The sequence below is a fragment of the Pristiophorus japonicus genome, chromosome 6, assembly GCF_044704955.1.
Source record: "Pristiophorus japonicus isolate sPriJap1 chromosome 6, sPriJap1.hap1, whole genome shotgun sequence".
NCBI lineage: Eukaryota > Metazoa > Chordata > Chondrichthyes > Pristiophoridae > Pristiophorus > Pristiophorus japonicus.
Genome location: NC_091982.1, coordinates 97,247,131 through 97,266,769, shown reverse-complemented (window position 1 = coordinate 97,266,769; position 19,639 = coordinate 97,247,131). Strand labels below are relative to the sequence as shown.

At 43.6% G+C, this 19,639-nt stretch overlaps 1 protein-coding gene across 1 annotated transcript in view; it reads right to left on the bottom strand.

Annotated features, from left to right (window-relative positions):
* The window catches only part of LOC139266142 (protein diaphanous homolog 2), a 403,303-nt gene that overhangs the window by 365,370 nt on the left and 18,294 nt on the right, over nt 1-19,639 (bottom strand). Inside the window, exons 3-5 of the mRNA XM_070883986.1 lie at nt 19,320-19,335; nt 18,744-18,845; nt 7,751-7,990 (exon numbers count right to left, since the gene is read on the bottom strand). Coding sequence (XP_070740087.1) covers nt 7,751-7,990; nt 18,744-18,845; nt 19,320-19,335 — 358 coding nt within the window. The remainder of the gene's footprint in view (nt 1-7,750; nt 7,991-18,743; nt 18,846-19,319; nt 19,336-19,639) is intronic.

Here is a 19,639-nt window from a genome sequence, read left to right as displayed (position 1 = left end):
GAACACACCGGCAAGCCCTTCGGCCAGGGCTAGGGGTGGAAGAACTCACCGGCAAGCTCTTCGACCAGGGCTAGGGGTGGGAGAGCGCACGGGACAGAGAATGGGACTGGACTGCCAGGGTTGGAGGTAAGTTGCTATTATGTGTTTTTCAATTCTTTTAATGTGTTGGGAGCTGGCTGTATGCTTCACTTTGCAGCCTCAGCTCGCATTGTGTCGCTACTAACTATGGCAGCCCAATCTTTTTGGCGTAGATCAAGGCTCCACCCCCAAAACTAAAGGTCAGGTTAGGCCACGCCAAAATGAAAAGGGGAAACTTTAGAATATTTTTTTTTGCCGTACTTCGGCCCCCCAAAAAAAATCAGATGTAACTCCAAGTACTTCAAAAAAAAATGCTTTGGGGAAAATTGAACCCAATGAGTGTGAGCAGGATATTTTATTGTGCTGATCTAAAAATCAAGCCAGATCCTGTTTTCCCAGTTCCCATACGTGCACACTTTCAAGGAGGGTCAACTGATTAATATAGCAACAGGAGCAGGAAACTTGGTTGATATTTTCTTTCCCCAGCTCAGGGTACTGACATTAGTTATCAATCTCTTCAATGGGTAATTATATTGTTTTTTGATCTAATTTAACCGTTTTGCTTCTGAAACCAACTTTAGCCCAGCTTAAATCAGATATCTCAACACAGACTAGGGAATAAATCCATTTCTGAATACCTGCAACTCTTTAGGCATTTTTACTGTGCTGTTTCAGCACCAGATCAACACACAAGCGGAGAACTGTGATCCCAATTGCAACTCTCTGTTGCCCCTGTGCACCTCTGGTGTCTTATTTAAGAAGCTAATAGAAAGGAACACCAATTTTGGGATCTCTTGCTTTGCTTTCAGTGACAGGACTATTACACTCATGCAATCTACAGCACAGTATATTTATACTTAAAAAAAATATTTACGCTTGCAACAAAATAGATTTGACTTTGATGCTAATGGCTTTGAACGAGTCAAAGCAGGAGCCTATAACAAAGATGAAAAGCAGCCAAATGCAAGATTTAACGACTAAACCCAAGTTAAATCATCAGAGTAACAGATATTTCTCCAACAAAACATTCCGAGTACAAGGGACCCAAAATATGTTGAAGTAATAGTACCTTAAATTAGTAAATAATGGCCAAAACAGATGTAAACAAAATAGAATATGAAAAAACTGCTAATGACACGAGAAACTGTAATTTATCTTGTCATAATACCCAAATATACAACAACTTATATTAAAATAGCGCCTTTAGCATAATAAAACGTCGTAAGGCGTTACACAGGAATGTTATCAGTGAAAAACAAAATTTGACACCGATCCATTGGAGATGATGTTAGGGCAAATGACCTCAAGCTTGGGGGAAGAGGTAGGTTTTAACGAGCGTCTTAAAGGAGAAAAGAGAAGTGGAGAGGTGGAGGGATTTAGTGAGGGAATTCCAGAGCTTAGGACCATCAATGATGGAGCATTTAAAATCAGAGATGTTCAAAAGGCCAGAATAGGCAGAGGTCTAGGGGGATTCTTAAGATGGAGGAGATTAGAGATAAGGAGGGGTAAGGCCATTGATTGATTTGAAAACATGGGTGAGAATTTTTAAATCGATGTATTGCTTAACTGGGAGCCCATGTAGGTCAGCAAGCACAGGGGGGATAGGTGAACGGGACTTGGTGCGAGTTAGCACTGGAGCAAGAGTTTTGGATGACCAAATTTATGGAGGGTAGAACTAGGGAGGCCAGCCAGGATTGCATTTTGCCAGGGAGATAGATTAAATGAGTGGAAAGGGAATGCAGTTTGTGGCATGAACCGTAGACAATGGCATTGGTCTTCCTAATATTTAATGGAGAAAATCTCTACTCATCCAGTGCTGGATGTTGGACAAGCAGTCTGATCCATTAAAAATGTAATTTTTAAACTTTGGGGAAAGTAAATTAAACTTGGCATGTAAAAGTTTGTTTTATTCTCTGGTGAATTTCATGGTTTTGGACACCAAATAATACATTTACAATTTAAAAACATATTTAATGAAGCATCTGCAATGGCTGAAGGCAAATCATAGAATGATACTGCACAGGAGGCCATTCAGCCCATCTTTGAAGGAGTAACCAATTCGTCCTATCCCCCGCCTTTTCTACTTAGCCCTGCAAATTTTTCCCCTTCAAGTATTTAATCGAAGTCCCTTTAGAAAGTTATTATTGAATCGGCTTCCTTCACCCTTTCACGCAGTGCATTCCAGATCATAACAAATTGCTGTGTAAAACAAATTCTCCTCATCTCGCCTCTACCCATTACCTAAAATCTGTATCCTCTGGTTACCAACACTTCTGCCACTGGAAACAGTTTCTTTTTATTTTACTCTATCAAATCCCTTCATGATTTGAACACCTCTATTAAATCTCCCTGTAACCTTCTCTGCTCCAAAGAAGAACAATACCAGCTTCTCTAATCTCTCTACGTAACTGAAGTCCCACATCCTCGGCATCATCCTAGTAAATCTCCTCTGCACCCTAAGGTCTTAACATCCTTCCTAAAGTGTGATGCCCAGAATTGGACAAAATACTCCACTGGGGCCTAACCACTTCCCTGCTTTTGTACTCGTATGCCTCTGTTGATAAAGCCAAGGATCCCGTATGCTTTTTTAAAAAAACAGCCGTCTCAACTTGTCCTGTCACTGTCAGAGATTTCTGTACCAATTTTTAAATTGTGTCAGTTAGTTTATATTAAAAGTCAAATGCACGGTTTGCTGTGGTATTAGACCATAAAAACCAAGAACAGCCCATGTTTGATTCCTAGTCTGTGGTAGGTTAGTTGATCCCAGCCAGGATAATAGTGGGGGCAATGGGATTGCAGCAGCACCAGCTGGGTGGGCATGGGGGGGGTAAAACAGGGGATGGACACCTTTCAGCCCAGGATTGCAGCAGTACCGACCGGGGTGGGGTGGGGGCGGGGGCCTTTTGGCCCGTGAACGCTTGCATGTTGTGCAACATTTCTCCACATATTGTTCATAGGCTCCTGGTTTCATACATTGAGATTTCCGACTGTTGTCCCAAGTCTCACTTAGTGATCTATTTTACAAAGGGGAAATGCTTTATTTGTGCCTCAGCCCTTCAGTGTGTCCCTCGTTGCTCAAGCAACTTCAATTTTTCGGCGCAGACCTTAAGCTTCACCCACAGATCTTAAGGACAATCTACGCCGCTCCAAAATGAAAGGTTATGCCAGCGAAATTTGGAACTTTTTTGGGGGCGCAGTCGGGCCACTAACAAATTGGACGTACCTCTACAACTGCGCCAAAAAAAGTCCATGTGGAATTTTGAGCCCTATATAATAATTGTCCACAACAATTCCACCCTGTGTTGCAGGGCCTTGAATCTAACGAACAGACACTTGATATTCTATATACAATGGACCACCTAAAGATCCGAGCCCAAAATGCCAATTTTGAGTAAATGGAACCCGGAGCATTTGAAAACCATCTTGAGTGCAGAAGGCAACGCTAAGACGGAAACTTGGAGGAAAAGAGGATAGAAGATAATAGGCTTGGGAAAGATGACACTGTTCAACAGTGATCTGAACTCAAATACCAAAACCTATGCTGTTCCAGTGAAAGGAAAAAGGTTTGAAAAACATGCATGATCACACCTAAAGTCATAGTTTCTGACTTGGCATAATTAATTTTATACCCATAGTAGTGTACCTTTCTGTTATGTTCAGAATAAATCCACAGGACTATATCGCAGGCTCAAACTGTTGTGACCTTGGTCTCTTTATTCAGACTCCAGAGTGGGGAAGCAGCATGGTGAATCACCTTTTATACCTGCTTGCCCCAGAGTGCACAGGTGACCCTTAGGTCTTCCACAAGTGTGCCCCTAGTGGCTAGTCTTACATTTTGATAAGGTTTACATACATAAACATCACTCCCCCCAAAGTCTTATGTGCAAGTTATTTGCAAGTTGAGGCGATCTGGCGCCCCGCGTCCCCGGGTCGATCGCCTGGGTTGAAGTCCTGACGTGGTGGATTCATCCTCATGGTCGACGACAAAGTTGATCGTGTTAGTGGGTCGCTGAGGGCCAAGTCCTTTCGCAGTGGTTCCTGGTTATCTGTAGTTCGCAGTTTGGTCTTGTCCAAATGCTTTACTCGTTAGCCTGGTACATGGTTTCACAATTAAATGCTCCGTTTTCATCACATACACTCCATTTCTCCCCCTTGGCTAATGCGGTGCGAGTGGCCCAAACGGGGCCCTGAACATGGTCTATATCACTTATTTTGATGTTGCATGGAGGGGCCATGCAATTATGGTGCATTCTCTGCTGATGGCCTATGGAAGGCTAGGTTCTGAGTGATTCTGTCTGGTGACTGCGTCGCACCCAGGATAGCCGGGCCTGCAGGGAGTCTACCATGACATGCGTGGTGCTAGGTTTGGTGATTTGGGCTGCCTGCTCCGGGCTATTGTCACTGATCCCGAGTTCTAGCAAGCCCAGGATGGCCGCAATGGCCTTGAGACTTTCGGTAGCGGCGGGAGACCTGGTGGTCCCCGTGGACCTTGGGCCATAGTATGGGGGCCCCGGGCCACCGACTGCGTGTAGCTGCCCCGCCTTACTTTGCAATGTTGCAAAGGGTCTTTAGTCTCTGTGATGGATAGGTTGCCACATCCCGTCTAGCAGTTCACTTTTGGCAGACGGCAACGTGGGATCCTGGCTGGTCCAGGTCCCAAGATGGGGAGCCGTTACGGTTGACCCCTCGCTTTCGAGCACTTCCACGACCATGAATGGGTTTGCAGGCTGCGCCGTTTCCACCCCAACGGTAGCCAACTGAGGGCATTAGTGCCGCTCTCAGTGCCTGTCCCGTGGACGATCATGTTACAGTGCACAGATAGTGTTCGACATTCTCGAAACAACGCATCGATAATGCTGCCTCTGCTCTCCCAAACTTGTGGGATGAGCAGCTTGTCTGACTCGAGCACATATTGGGACACTCTTTGGTACGTCTCTTTAGTCCCGTGAAAACCGGCTGCTGCCTTGATTAACTTATTGCATACATGTTCAATCGTTTGGGGCTCACCCGCTACTTTTGCTTGCTGCACAACACTCCCGACCCCGTGCGGTAACATCTCACTTGCTACGAATACTTGGTTAGATACATATACAACTGGTTGGGGTTCGTCCGCTACTTTGGCTTGTTGTACAATACACCTGACCCCGTGTGATAACACATCACTTGTTACAAGTACTTTGTCAGATACATAGACGACCAGTTGGTGTTCGCCCGCTACTTTGGCTTGTTGTAAGGTACCCCCGGCCCCATATAATGGTACATCTTTGGCCGTGAAAGACTGCTCACAAGGGTTACATAATGCACGCAATTTATTGGAGCGTAGTGGGTTCCTGGCCTTCACAGCGGCCGGCCCTTTACCTTTGCCCCAAACCCAGTCGTCTTCCTTGCTGGGTGACACATTCCTCCATTTCGTTGTGACGAGCTCCCATGGTCTGGACGTACCCTCGTCCCGTGGTCTGGACGCACTCTCGTCAGTATCCGTGATGCTGACTGCCGTGATCTTCCTCCCCAGGTATTTTGCCTCTGGCGTCAGGAAGACTCATTCGGATCGCTTCGGCCGGAGTCCCACTCGCATGGTCGACCTGGAGCCTCTTCCATCGTCGTAAAGAGGTCGTTGACTTCGGGTGGTGGGTACTGCGCCTGGAGCATTGCTTGGTTGATCTTCACCTCCTCGTGGTCATGATGAGCAACCTCTGCCTCAGGGATCTGCAATTGGATCTTCGATGCCTGGTTCAGCTGAAGGTGGGGGTTTACTTAGCCTTTAAGGGGGGGACCTCATTCGCCGGAGAAGGTATGCAGAGGTCTTCCCAGTTCCATCGAATCTTCCCCATCCACCTCCTGCCAAGCAGCGTTGGCCCATCACCTGAAACAATCCACAGTGGTAAATCATGCACTGCTCCCTCATGGAATACTCGTATGTCTGCACTACCAATAACTGGTATCAGTTCCTTGGTGTAGGTGCGCAGCTTTGCCTGAATCGGGATCAGTTTGGGTCGCTGTGCTTCGTCGTTCCACAGCCTCTCGAATGCCTTCTCGCTCATAACTGATTGACTTGCCCCCTTGTCTAGTGCCATGGAAGCTGGAGTGCCGTTAAGTTCAACTTTTAATATCATCAGAGGGCTTTTGGTGGTGAATGTGTGTGTTCCATATACTTCCTCTTAATCCTCAGGTTCAGTTGCCTCTCCTGCTCGTTCATCGTGATCCTCACTGGATCGGTCATCCTCTCCTGACTGTCACGTGGTGAATCAGAGATCGTTTACACATTCGCTGGAGGTGCCCCATTGTTCCACAGCCCTTGCGCACAAAGGGCTTGAATCGATACTGATGAGCTCTATGGCTGCCCCCGCAGTGCCAACATGGTGCGAATTGATATGCATTCACGCCCCACGGCAGACTCTGAGTCACTCTAGGCCTAGGTCTGGCCTCGGCAACCGTGTGGGCCCTGCCCTGTGCCATTCTGCCTGCTGAAAACATTATTTTGTGCACGGTGCTTGCCGGTGAGCTTCGATTCTGTTTCGTGTTATCGCTCGTGGATATGAAGGCTTGGCCTACCGTTATGGCCATGCTCAGATCTAGGGATTCGGCAGACAGCAGTTTGCGAAGAATGACCTCGTTGCCAATTCCAAGCACGAAAAAGTCCCGCAACATTTCCCACCCAAGGATCCTGCAAATTGCACTGCCCCGCAAGGCGTCTTAGGTCGGCGATAAAACTCGCCATGTTCTGGCCCTTGGAGCGACGGTGGCCATCAGGATGCTCTCCTTTGGCTTGAGGTGTTCCCGAGCCAGCGTACACAGCTCTGCGTAAGATTTGTCCATTAGTTTGACCGGTGCCAGCAAATTTTTGAGGAGGCCATATACCGATGACCCACATACGGTAAGGAGAATCGCCCTGCACTTGATCGCTGTTTCAGCCGTGTCCGATTCGTTGGTCACAAAGTACTGGTCGAGGCGCTCAACGAAGGCTTCCCAATCATCACCCTCAACAAATCTCTCAAGAATACCAACGGCAGCCATCACCGTGTGAAAGTTCGTGATACGTTACTCGTCGCCAATTTGTTATGTTCAGAATAAATCCACAGGACTATATCGCAAGCTCAAACTGTTGTGACCTTGGTCTCTTTATTCAGATGCCAGAGTGGAGAAGCAGCATGGTGAATCACCTTTTATACCTGCTTGTCCCAGGGTGCACAGGTGACTCTTAGGTCTCCCACAGGTGTGCCCCCAAGTGGCAAGTCTTACATTTTGGTAAGGTTTATATACATACATAACGCTTTCCATCATAATTAATCATAAATAATGAAGTAAACCCATAATATTTCATCGTTAAAATGGCATTATTAAGCAGTGCCATTGCAATGTGACATACAGGAATTTTTCAACCGTAATTCTTCACACATCTTAGGATTTCACTTGAGTCTGGAGTTTTGGGGAGGAGTCTGGCCACTTCTATGAAAAAAGGGGGGGGAAAAAAAATCACAGACCAGATTGTCACAGACTGCTCAAGCATCTCTTGGTGGTCAGTTCAAAAGCAGCATTGGCAACAGTCTGTCCACATATCTACTCAGCAACTGTATGTGACAGCAAGGGGGAGCGTGAAAATATATAGTCAATCACCCTGAAATGGGAACAGTGCATCTACTTTTCAAGCAATGTTAAGACAACAGACCCTTACCTTGCAGAGATAGCTGATGTTGAAGCCAAATGTTTGTGCATTTCTGGAGCCTGCATTCATGTAGTTTCCCACAAGAAGGACCAACTCCAAAACTTTACTGAAGTTCTCGCTCTTCTTCAACTCCTCACAAGCGATTGTTACATTCATTATGTCTGGCTTGATGTTGTTCAAATACTCTTCAAACTGAAGTTTGAAGAGAATATTGTTCAATCGTGGTCTTAGCAACTTCACAGTGCTCATCTGCAAAAATAAGGTGGCAAATTCATGCTGGTTTCAAACTTATTCATAACAAGTCACTTCATATCAAACAAGATTTTATTTCACTCATGTTAATTAAGCAACTCTTTTTTTATATAAAATATGTGGTGAGTAACGTGATTTCAGATGGGGCAGTAGTGGTGGTGCTCCAAGTAGTCTTGGTAGCTGCACATGGGGGAGAGGAAGGAAGTGGTGGGAAAGGAAAATTGGGTGAGGATTCGGATTCCCAATCACTGCTGGAAAGTAGATATAAAGTTAGTGTTCGACCTGACACAACTGCGATGTCCCACATCATCAAATTGCCTTCTGGCACTCAATGTCTCAGGTGAGACCTGAAAAACAGCCACTTTGGTGAGGGGTCACATTTCTGATGCCATCTGTAGAATAAGGCCTAGTATGAGTCAGCACGTTCTGAGTGGAAAGAGAATCGAAAAGAAAACTGGGAAGAAAAAAAAAAGAGATTTCTTTTTGAATTTCATTAAGTTGTTTTTCCAAATTATCAAAGCAGTTTCTAGATTTTCAGAATATAACTTAGTAATTTGTTCGTTGTGTTGTCAGATAATGAAGTGATACGAAACGGCATTACTTGGTCCTGATGGCTTTTATCAGGATTTACTTCAGGAACATATTCCTGTTCAGTGAAGCAGTATCTGAATATCTCCAATAATAGTAACCAATTGGGCTTACACAGAAGTCACTACAACCAACTCAGTGACCAGAAGTAGCCAGGCCACAGGACCACTTGTATCTGCACTTCCCAGATAAGCTGACTATCACTGCGCACTCAAAGTAAGATTTACTTTTTTTTGTGTTTCTGGCTCTGTCGTGTTAGTTTTGAGCAGCACCACATTTGTAGTGCGAGTTGAGTTTTACTCCGAAAATGTATTAATTAAATGAGCTTCAAGTCGAGTCCAGTACTTAATGCAGTCTCGAAATGGTTGTACGTGCAGTAAATGCGTTAAAAATAACAGGATGTCATACTAGGAACCAACCAGGGGACAGGCTATCTTAGATCTGGTCCTGTGTAATGAGACAGGATTAATAAACAATCCCCTCGGAATGAGTGATCATAGCATGATTGAATTTCAAATTCAGATGGAGGGTGAGAAAGTTGCATCTCTAACCAGCGTACTAAGCTTAAATAAAGGAGACTATGAAGGTATGAGGGCAGAGTTGGGTAAAGTGGACTGGGAAAATAGATTAAAGTGTAGGACGATTGATGAACAGTGGTGTACATAGAAACATAGAAAATAGGTGCAGTAGACCATTTGGCCCTTCGAGCCTGCACCGCCATTCAACAAGATCATGGCTGATCACTCCCTCAGCACCCTCCTCCCGCTTTCTCTCCATACCCCTTGATCCCCCCCCAAACCGTAAGGGCCATATCTAACTCCCTCTTGAATATATCCAATGAACTGGCATCAACAACTCTCTGCGGCAGGGAATTCCACAGGTTAACAACTCTCTGAGTGAAGAAGTTTCTCCTCATCTCAATCCTAAATGGCCTACCCCTCATCCTAAGACTATGTCCCCTGGTTCTGGACTTCCCCAACATCGGGAACATTCTTCCTGTATCTAACCTGTCCAGCCCCGTCAGAATCTTATATGTTTCTATGAGATCCCCTCTCATCCTTCTAAACACCAGTGTCCAAAGGCCCAGTTGATCCAGTCTCTCCTCATATACCAGCCCACCCATCCCTGGAATCAGTCTGGTGAACCTTCGCTGCACTCCCTCAATAGCAAGAACATCCTTCCTCAGACTAGGAGACCAAAACTGAACACAATATTCCAGGTGAGGCCTCACTAAGCCCTGTACAGCTGCATTAAGACCTCCCCTTCTCCTATATTCAACTCCCCTAGCTATGAAGGCCAACATACCATTTACCTTCACCGCCTGCTGTACCTGTGTGCCCACTTTCAGTGATTGATGAACCATGACACCCAGGTCTCGTTGCACCTCCCCTTTTCCTAATCTGCCGCCATTCAGATAATATTCTGCCTTCGTGTTTTTGCCCCCAAAATGGATAACCTCACATTTACCCACATTATACTGCATCTGCCATGCATTTGCCCACTCACCTAACCTATCCAAGTCACCCTGCAGCCTCTTAACATCCTCCTTATAGCTCTCACCGCCACCCAGTTTATGTCATCCGCAAACTTGGAGATATTACACTCAATTCCTTCATCCAAATCGTTAATGTATATTGTAAAGAGCTGGGGTCCCAGCACTGAGCTCTGCGGCACACCACTAGTCACTGCCTGCCATTCTGAAAAGGACCTGTTTATCCCGACTCTCTGCTTCCTGTCTGCCCACCAGTTCTCTATCCGCACGAGTACATTACCCCTTATACCATGCGCTTTGATTTTGCACACCAATCTCTTGTGCGGGACCTTGTCAAAAGCCTTTTTTGAAAGTCCAAATACACCACATCCACTGGTTCTCCCTTGTCCACTCTGCTAGTTACATTCTCAAAAAATTCCAGAAGATTCGTCAAGCATGATTTCCCTTTCATAAACCCATGCTGACTTGGTCCGATCCTGTCACTGCTTTCCAAATGCGCTGCTATTTCATCCTTAAATGATTGATTCCAACATTTTCCCCACTACTGATGTCAGGCTAACCGGTCTATAATAACCCGTTTTCTCTCTCCCTCTTTTTAAAGTGGTGTTACATTAGCTACCCTCCGGTCCATAGGAACTGATCCAGAGTCGATCGACTGTTAGAAAATGATCACCAATGCATCCACTATTTCTCAGGCCACTTCCTTAAGTACTCTGGGATGCAAACTATCAGGCCCCGGGGATTTATCAGCCTTTAATCCCATCAATTTCCCGAACACAATTTCCCGCCTAATAAGGATATCTTTCTGTTCCTCCTTCTCACTAGAACCACTGTCTCCTAGTACATTCGGAAGGTTATTTGTATCTTCGTTTGTGAAGACAGAACCGAAGTAGTGGTTCAATTGGTCTGCCATTTCTTAGTTCTCCATTATAAATTCACCTGAATCCGACTGCAAAGGACCAATGTTTGTCTTTACTAATCTCTTTCTCTTCACATATTTATGGAAGCTTTTGCAGTCAGTTTTTATGTTCGCTGCAAGCTTCCTCTCGTACTCTATTTTCCCCCTCTTAATTAAACCCTTAGTCCTCCTCTGTTGAATTCTAAATTTCTCCCAGTCCTCAGGTTTGTTGCTTTTTCTAGCCAATTTATATGCCTCTTCCTTGGTTTTAACACTATCCTTAATTACTCTTGTTAGCCATGGTTGAGCCACCTTCCCAGTTTTATTTTTACTCCAGACAGGGATGTACAATTGCTGAAGTTCATCCATGTGATCTTTAAATGTTTGCCATTGCTTATCCACCGTCAACCCTTTAAGTATCCTCTGCCAGTCTATTCTAGCCAATTCATGCCTCTTACCGTCGAAGTTACCTTTCCTTAAGTTCAGGACCCTAGTTTCCGAATTAACTTTGTCACTCTCCATCTTAATAAGGAATTCTACCATATTATGGTCACTTTTCCCCAAAGGGCCTCGCACAACAAGATTGCCAATTAGTCCCTTCTCATTGCACGTTACCCAGTCCAGGATGGCCAGCTCCCTGGTTGGTTCCTCGACATATTGGTCTAGAAAACCATCTCTAATACACTCCAGGAAATCCTTCTCCACCGCATTGCTACCAGTTAGGTTAGCCCAATCAATATGTAGATTAAAGTCGTCCATGATTATTCTGTCCCTTTATTGCACACATCCCTTATTTCTTGTTTGATGCTGTCCCCAACCTCACTACTACTATTTGGTGGTCGAAACACAACTCCCACTTGCGTTTTCTGCACTTTGGAATTCTGCAGCTCCACCCATACCGATTCCACATCATCCAAGCTAATGCCCTTCCTTACAATTGCATTGATTTCCTCTTTAACCAGCTTCGCCACCCCGCCTCCTTTTCCTTTCTGTCTATCCTTCCTAAATGCTGAATACCCTTTAATGTTGAGTTCCTAGCCTTGGTCACCCTGGAGCCATGGCTCCGTGATGCCAATCACATCGTATCCGTTAACGGCTATCTGCGCAGTTAATTCATCCATCTTATTCCGAATACTCCTCGTATTGAGGCACAGAGTCTTCTTAAATGATAAGGGGATAAGGGGTTATGAGGAGCGGATTGGGAATTGGAGCTGAGTCCATGATCAGATCAGCCATGATCTTATTGAATGGCGGAGCAGGGTCAAGGGGCTGTATGGCCAACTCCTGTTCCTATTTCTTATGTTCTTGTAGGTGCAACCTGAAACAATGCTCGCAACAGTGTGGGGAATAAAAAATTCAACTGCTTCCTAAAGTGAATTTTTTTTCAATATCCCAATGATTTTCTTTTCCTACTCATCCCATTCCGGGCTACATGAAGCAGCAGCATTCTGATACTGCACCAGTAGATTAATCGTTACATATATCAGCATCAGGATCGCAACCCTCCTGCTCTGGGCAGGAGTCTCGAGGAATAGTCAATTGGTCTGCCGAGTGTTGCTGCAGCCGGCTCGGAAGAGTCATTGTATGCACAGTACCCTGGTTGTCATGGCGTGCAACCAAACCACGTTGTCTGAGTCGTGCTGAACCCCAGCTATTTGGAACATATCACTTCATTGCCAATTGTGAGGATAACAGCTCTGAGGCCAATGAAAAACATCTTGAAACTCCGTGAGTCCTGAGAAAGCAACTAGGGGAGGTAGAGAGAGAGACAAGTAGACAGAGAGGGAGAGAAACACACACTGGAGGAGGGAGAGAGAAACAAAAACTGTGTGGGCAGGGGAGGAGAGAGACATGCAAACTGGAGGAGAGAGAGAAACACAAACTGTGTGGGGCGGGGGGTGGTGGAAGAGAGCGAGACACAAACTGAGGGAGAGAGAGAGAGAGAGAGAGAGAGAGAGAGAGAGAGAGAGAGAGAGAGATAGAAATACAAACTGGGGGAGAGAGGTAGAAACAAAGACTGAGTGAGGGAGAGACTCTTGCACACAAACAGAGAAACACAAACTGAGGGAGGGAGAAAGAGAGACACACAAACTAAAGAGGAGCGAGAGAAACAGAATGGTAGAAATAATGCAGAAGTAGCTTTAATTTAAACATTACTTATCCTAAAATCTTGCTTTGTGTTCTTTGATTTATAAATTATGTAATTCATCTCACTATAAAACAAAAAGTCAAATATTTTATTCGGAGCTTGGTGACACTGAGATACAACTATAAGTGCAGTAACATTTGCAAACAGTCGGAAAATGTTATGTGATTAAAGATCATGTGATCAAGCATCACATGAGCGGTGTCACGTGAATGAATGCCCATGAGATTTGTCACAATTAAATCTCCGCCCCATTTGTCCTGCACTGTTAATTTCCTTAGGCAGAGGCGGTGGCCACAGATGTCAAAAGGCAGCAGGAGTGGCATTATTATGTCAACTGCTGGAAGTCTTGCCATTTCAGCCTCTGGTGCCCCCAGTGTGCTGGTATCTTTACAACAGCTGATCACAAAGCTATTGGCTACTTATAAAGGGACTAGCTTTCTTGGAAAATGGTTCATGTTTCTGTGCTGCAGTCACCTTTGGCCCGACTTGCTTCAGTGGTCAACTAATGTTGGAAATATCTCAACCTCATGGGCACTCCAGCTGTGGGTGCCCATCCACTTTATTTTATTTTGCTAACCCTGGAAATTGTGATGAAGTCAAGTTCTTTAATTGCCAGAGTGTAAAACCTGCTCTACCATTAAGGAGGTGGAGCTGGACCACAAATTTTTAGCTCCCATGTTTTTTTGACAAGATAAGGGAACATTGAGAATCCAAGTAACAATGAGAATAGTTAAGCAGCTTCAAGCAACACCAAATCAAAGAGAGCCCAGGGTGCAGGGCAAATATTTCATATGTGGAACTTGAACTTCTTAACGTAGAATAATGAGGTCCATACCTACAGTTCACAATCCAACAAAGCACGACAGGACATAGCAATGGCACTCTGAAGGCCTAACTTTGTATTGTAATTCAGAAGTTTCTGTCAACCTGAGCTGTCAGGTCAAAACAGTAATACTTTGTGAAACCACATTTGATACAATTTTAAATGGAACAGCATCTCTGGATAATTTTCTCCTCCTTCTCGGCTCCCAGATGATGGAAATTCCTAACAGTGTGTGAAAGTTGAATAGCCGAGGAAGAATGTTAAGTCAACAAACTTCAGCTGGACGAATGCCTACAACTGTAATTAAAAAGGCTCCCGAGAGCAAAGTAAGCAATTTACTCGACAATTTCTGCATTTTTGTAGTTTTTCAAAATAATGGGGGGAAAATTGCGGTTGGAGGCTTCCTTCATATGAACGCCTCCGACACGAAAAAAATCTATGAAAGTACCTGGTGGTCCGGGAGAACCTTAGGTTCCCGGTCAGAGGCCTAGATTCGCTGCACAGTGCATGGGAAGATGTCTTTCAGGTACGTGTACGTACATGCTGGAATCACGTGGGCCTGGACCACCAATCACTATGCAGTATTCTCATTGATAAAAATGGGAACTCCGTTTGTATGAGTTCCCATTACTATCAATGAGAATAATCCCCTCCGAAACACAGAATAAATAAAACACCACACATATTTAAAATTAATTGAAATTAAATATAATTAAATGTTAAAAAAAAATTCCCCCCAAATATATATATTTTTCTATGTGTTTTAATAGGATTAAAAATAAACTTACCTTCATGGACAGGGTTTTTAATATAAAAAAAATGATTGTTTAAATTTAATTATATGTTTTAAAACTCTTATGCTGGTAAAAGTAAGCTATGCGCCTGCTTTTACCAGAGATAAAAGTTTGAAAAACATTCGCTGGGTGTGAGTTGGGCAAATAGCCCAATCTCTCCCATGCGGATGTCCTTCCTGCGGGGATGCAAAGAATCTGTCTACAGAGGTCTTGACAGATCGGAAAAGCCGGTTTTTGGCGCCATTTATGCATTTGGCATATGGCGCCGCTTTATGACATTTATACATTTCTTACATTTATAACAATTATTGGCTGAACATTTATCTTAATTAACTTAACAATTTTCCTAAGCTACAAATAAAACCATAAAGAATAAAAAGCCTAATCTCTCAATACATCTTGCAAAACATGATCCCAATCTTTTGGAAAGTGCATACATTTGTCCTAGAGGCAGTGATAGATTTTACATACAACTTTTCACAACATTTATATTATGATTGATGAAAATAGTACTGGAAGCAGCAATATGGTTTTTATTTTGTTGCAGCACTAAAAGTGAATCGTCAGCTAGTTTGTTTCTTGTAAGCAACCTCCAGGTAATGAAGGAGGTCTATCAGAGTGATAGCATTGTACGACCCATTTCACCCTTTTAAAAGTCAAGCAATGTGGCTACTCTGATGGCTCAGCTACAAACTGTTTTAGCAGCTGATGCATTCAGACTAGGAACGTCCCAGATTTGACCCCAAGCTGATCTCAGGGGTGGGGTGCGGGTGGAGGAGAAACATTGGAGATGTTAAAACTGACCTCCATGCTCCTAGCTTAGTGAGAGGAAAAATTGCCAGTTCCCGTGCAACTGATCACCATCCAGAAACCCTTCTAGAAGTACTGGTACATCAAGCAAGAGTAAGGATAGGTTCAGGTTTGGCTACAAGGCTCCAACTGTTGAATACCTTGCCAACACTCCCGATCTAGATTTAGTAATCCTTTAGTCGAAGTAGCAGAGTGGCTCCAACTCATGGAATCTTACAACAAGCAGTCAATGCTTCTGGGAGAGGAGAAAGGAAACAGAGAAAATTAACAGGGAAAAACATGTGGCAGCACAATGGCTGAGTGTGTAAAGGCACTGCCCAGTATGATACCGAACCATACAGACCAGACAGGTCTCAAGTTTGTTCCCTGGTCTCTGTTCAGTCAGGTGATCTTAGGTGGGGCAGGAATAAAGACAGGAAATGCTGGAAATCTCAGGCCAGGCAGCATCTTTGGAGGGGCAGGCGTGGGGTTCGATATTTGTTCTCAGCGCTCCTTGTTGCGTGCAGTGGTGGGGGAGATGTGAGTCCTCACTTCGGATCATGTGACTGTGCAGATGTTTAGTGAGGACATGATCACGCTGGGCTGAGCTGCAGTGTACCCCATAGTCAAATAGTCTAACATTATTAATTCTCTGCGCCCATACCTGGAAAAAGACGAATCATGCTCTGCACAAACCAGCATTTCTGTATAGGAATATAGGAAAGAGAGGAAAATTGGGGGGAAAAGGCAAGAATGATGACTGCTCCATCCCTTTTATAGAATCATGAACGAATATAATGGCTGCAAGGAGTCGACAGTCTAATTCCACCAACCTCCGACTCAATTTGAAATTATCATATGACAGTGACTTTGGTTACATTTGAGAACACACAAGCCAACAGCAAAACTGCATGAAGCGGACACAGCCCAGTAACACTGATAACTTAAAAACAACCATGAACATTGACCTATGGAATATAGTTTGTCTGAAAGTGCAGTGGGGCACCAATTTATTATTCAAGCTGCAGCTGTAGCCAACATTTTAATACTTGTATAGCAAGAGAAATAATGCACAAAAGCCTGAAGAGGAATGCAAGTGTTATTTTCTAAGGAGGTCTGTGGACATGATCCCCAGAAAATCTTGATTTTCTGCACGCTTGATTTGGTGCATTTCCTGACATTTTAAAGTCCACAGTAATTCAGCAGGAGAAGACCTAGATTGAAGGTACTGTAAATAGTTGCCCATTTAGATTTGTACTGTGAATGTAGCAACTTTGCTCTGACTTATTAAAAAGCACCTATGTGGTAAATTTCAAGCGGCCAGGCATAAACTTGAGCCATTTCAAAGATGGACACAGTCCAATAAACAGGAGGAACCCTATACAGAGCTTCCTCTGCTATTATGAAAGGTCATGTAATCAATGCATTAAAACTGAACTGCAGTGGCTCAAACAGTGACCTCTGGAGTGCAGAAACTTGGAATGTCTGCTTATTTTTCTTTATCTGAAAACGCAGACAAGTGGGCATTGGGTCAAAAGTGTTGATCACCTGATAAAACATGACAGTCGGTATTTATGTGAGCGCAGTATCCTGGAACCAGTCCACATCCTGTGCAATCCTGTCAATTACCCCACCACCCCCACATCGCCATTTGTCTTGAGATCTCTCTATACCGCCTGGCTATTTTTCTCTTGATCATCTCCTTGGAAGAGTTTATTGCCCTCAAAGTTCTCCACTCCCTTTCCAGTTATCTCAGCCACCAAGAGGAAACAGGAGAGTTTGTTCAGTACTAATTTGCGCAATGTTTTCCTGACCTGCAGCCATGAAAAATCCCAGAAACAGGTCATTATGTATTCAACAGTCTACATCCTTATTGTCCATTTAAGTGAAAGAAGCAATGCAACATGAATGGTTTACAGCATAAAATCAGAGTGGAAGAGTTCATCGCTGAGACTGCTGGAATTCTGGTAGGATCTGCAAAACACTGACTCAACTCAGCGGAAAATTGTGACCTTCCTAATGTCACTGTACCCCTTTAAATAACAGCTCCACTCAACTATGTGAGCTCCCTCCACAATTGGAAAAATGATTTAATCATTTTATTAAAGCTGAGCCACTGTGACAATCTCAGTGGAGTGTGGGGAAATTTGAATCCTGCTGAATACCACAAGCACAACCATAAGTAGACCCGAAAAAAAAGATGGTTGGCATGTATGCGAGAAGCATTTGGGAAATCGAATCACTGAAATTAAAATTAAATATCTATTTGTTTTACTTTTGGATGCAGATTTCAATACATGTATTATAGGCTGCTGTAACTTTAAGAATAAAATGAACACATTACTGGGAGTTTTGTTATGATAGTTTTGAAAACCACATATTTGAAGACAACATTTCTGCAACTGTTACATTATTGTTACTTGAAGGTGATTACTTTGGAAATTCTATGGAATTTTTGACTGAACTGGCCCCCTTATCAAAAAGTGCATTAGGTGACGAACTGTTTTCTCTAACCACAGCTGGAAAGAATTCCATTTCTTTCTGAGTTAGAGCAATGGAGCCAAGGGCAGCATATGCAGTAAAAATATATTTGACTTCACTCGGTATGCCTACTCTTGTCTTGTTCAATGCATTTATTGACAAATTCTGCGAGGGGAAAGGGGATAGGGGAAAAAGTACAGTGCAGAAAATGGAGGAAACTTGAATTTAAGTTGAAGCAAATTTCCACAAAGATGCTAAATTAGAAGAAAATTGGAACAAAAATACAAGAGGGGAAGATTACATGGACAAGAGAACAGGTGAACAATATGATGGAGAGAAAAAGGAAATAATGATCTAAAATGGAGACTGTCATGATGTGGCCTGCCACTTTCAAAATACATCCTGCAGATCTGCATTAAATATTATTTTTCATTTAGAGATTAGCAAGCCAGTATTTATCACACACTATACATTGCAACAGACCTATCAACCATATTTTATTGTTGAACAGGTTTAATATCTTCAACCTTTCAATCTGCAAGAAGAATGAAAAGCATAGCCTACAATATAGACAATGTTGCAAGGTATATAGACACTGTCAAAGAAAACAAAATCAATACATTATTGAAATGCATTCACCTTTCCTTGTTCTACAGCAGCAATATATTCTCGCGTGTCCTTTGAGCTTATTTACCACTGCAGTATATTCTCGCGTGTCCTTTTTGAGCCAACTTACCACAACTCCAAACTGCTCTGGTTCACATAGGTTGTCATATTCATCCTTAAACTGGGATAATGTATTGAGCTCCTTCTGCTCTGGTAAATACCTCACCAAGTTCTGTAAGTGTAAAAACAGAAGGGAAAAAGATGCGTATTTATAATCGTTTATACAGAATTTTTGGACTTTGAAGAAAGAATAGTCAGGGCTAGAGCACAGTGCATTTCTGACTTCTAAACAGTGACAATCATCGTACATGGTATCGATTCAGAAGCACGACGAGGTATCTCAGATGTGACACCAACTTTTGTGGAGGATGTTCTGCTGTTTCTCAGCTGAGAGTGCCACACTTCTGTATTCTGTATTTCTTGCTACTTGGACTAAATTTAGTATTTACTTAATTTGCAGCAAGTTTAGTATAAATATCGATACCCACCTATGAAATCAAGTATACTAAGAGACAGTTTTCAAAACTGGCAACTAGTGGAAAAGTGTCACTGCCTTCAGCTACCATCCCTTCTCTCCCTTTCACCTTAAATCCAAAACACAACTCTACCACCTGCTTGCACTGTGCACTGGCTACTGGATGGATACCTGCTTAAAATAAAGTCTGAAGTTAAAGAAAGAAGGAAACAAAACTAGATGCAAAATGCTGATCAATCACAACTCCTGAGTGTCACAGGTGACTGGGAGACACAAGCAGTTAAGGAAGCTGCAGAAATGTTACCCAGTTATATGGATTCTGAAGTGATGACTGCAAAAGTCGGATAGCCAGCTGGTGAAGAATAGAGTCCTAGGGACCGAAATTGCCTCCCCTCCATAAGCTCCATTACCTTCTCTAAGAGGCGGGATTGGTGCGAAGAGGCCTTACCAACCGGGGGTGGACGGATGGGCCGACCTATCCGAAATTGCCC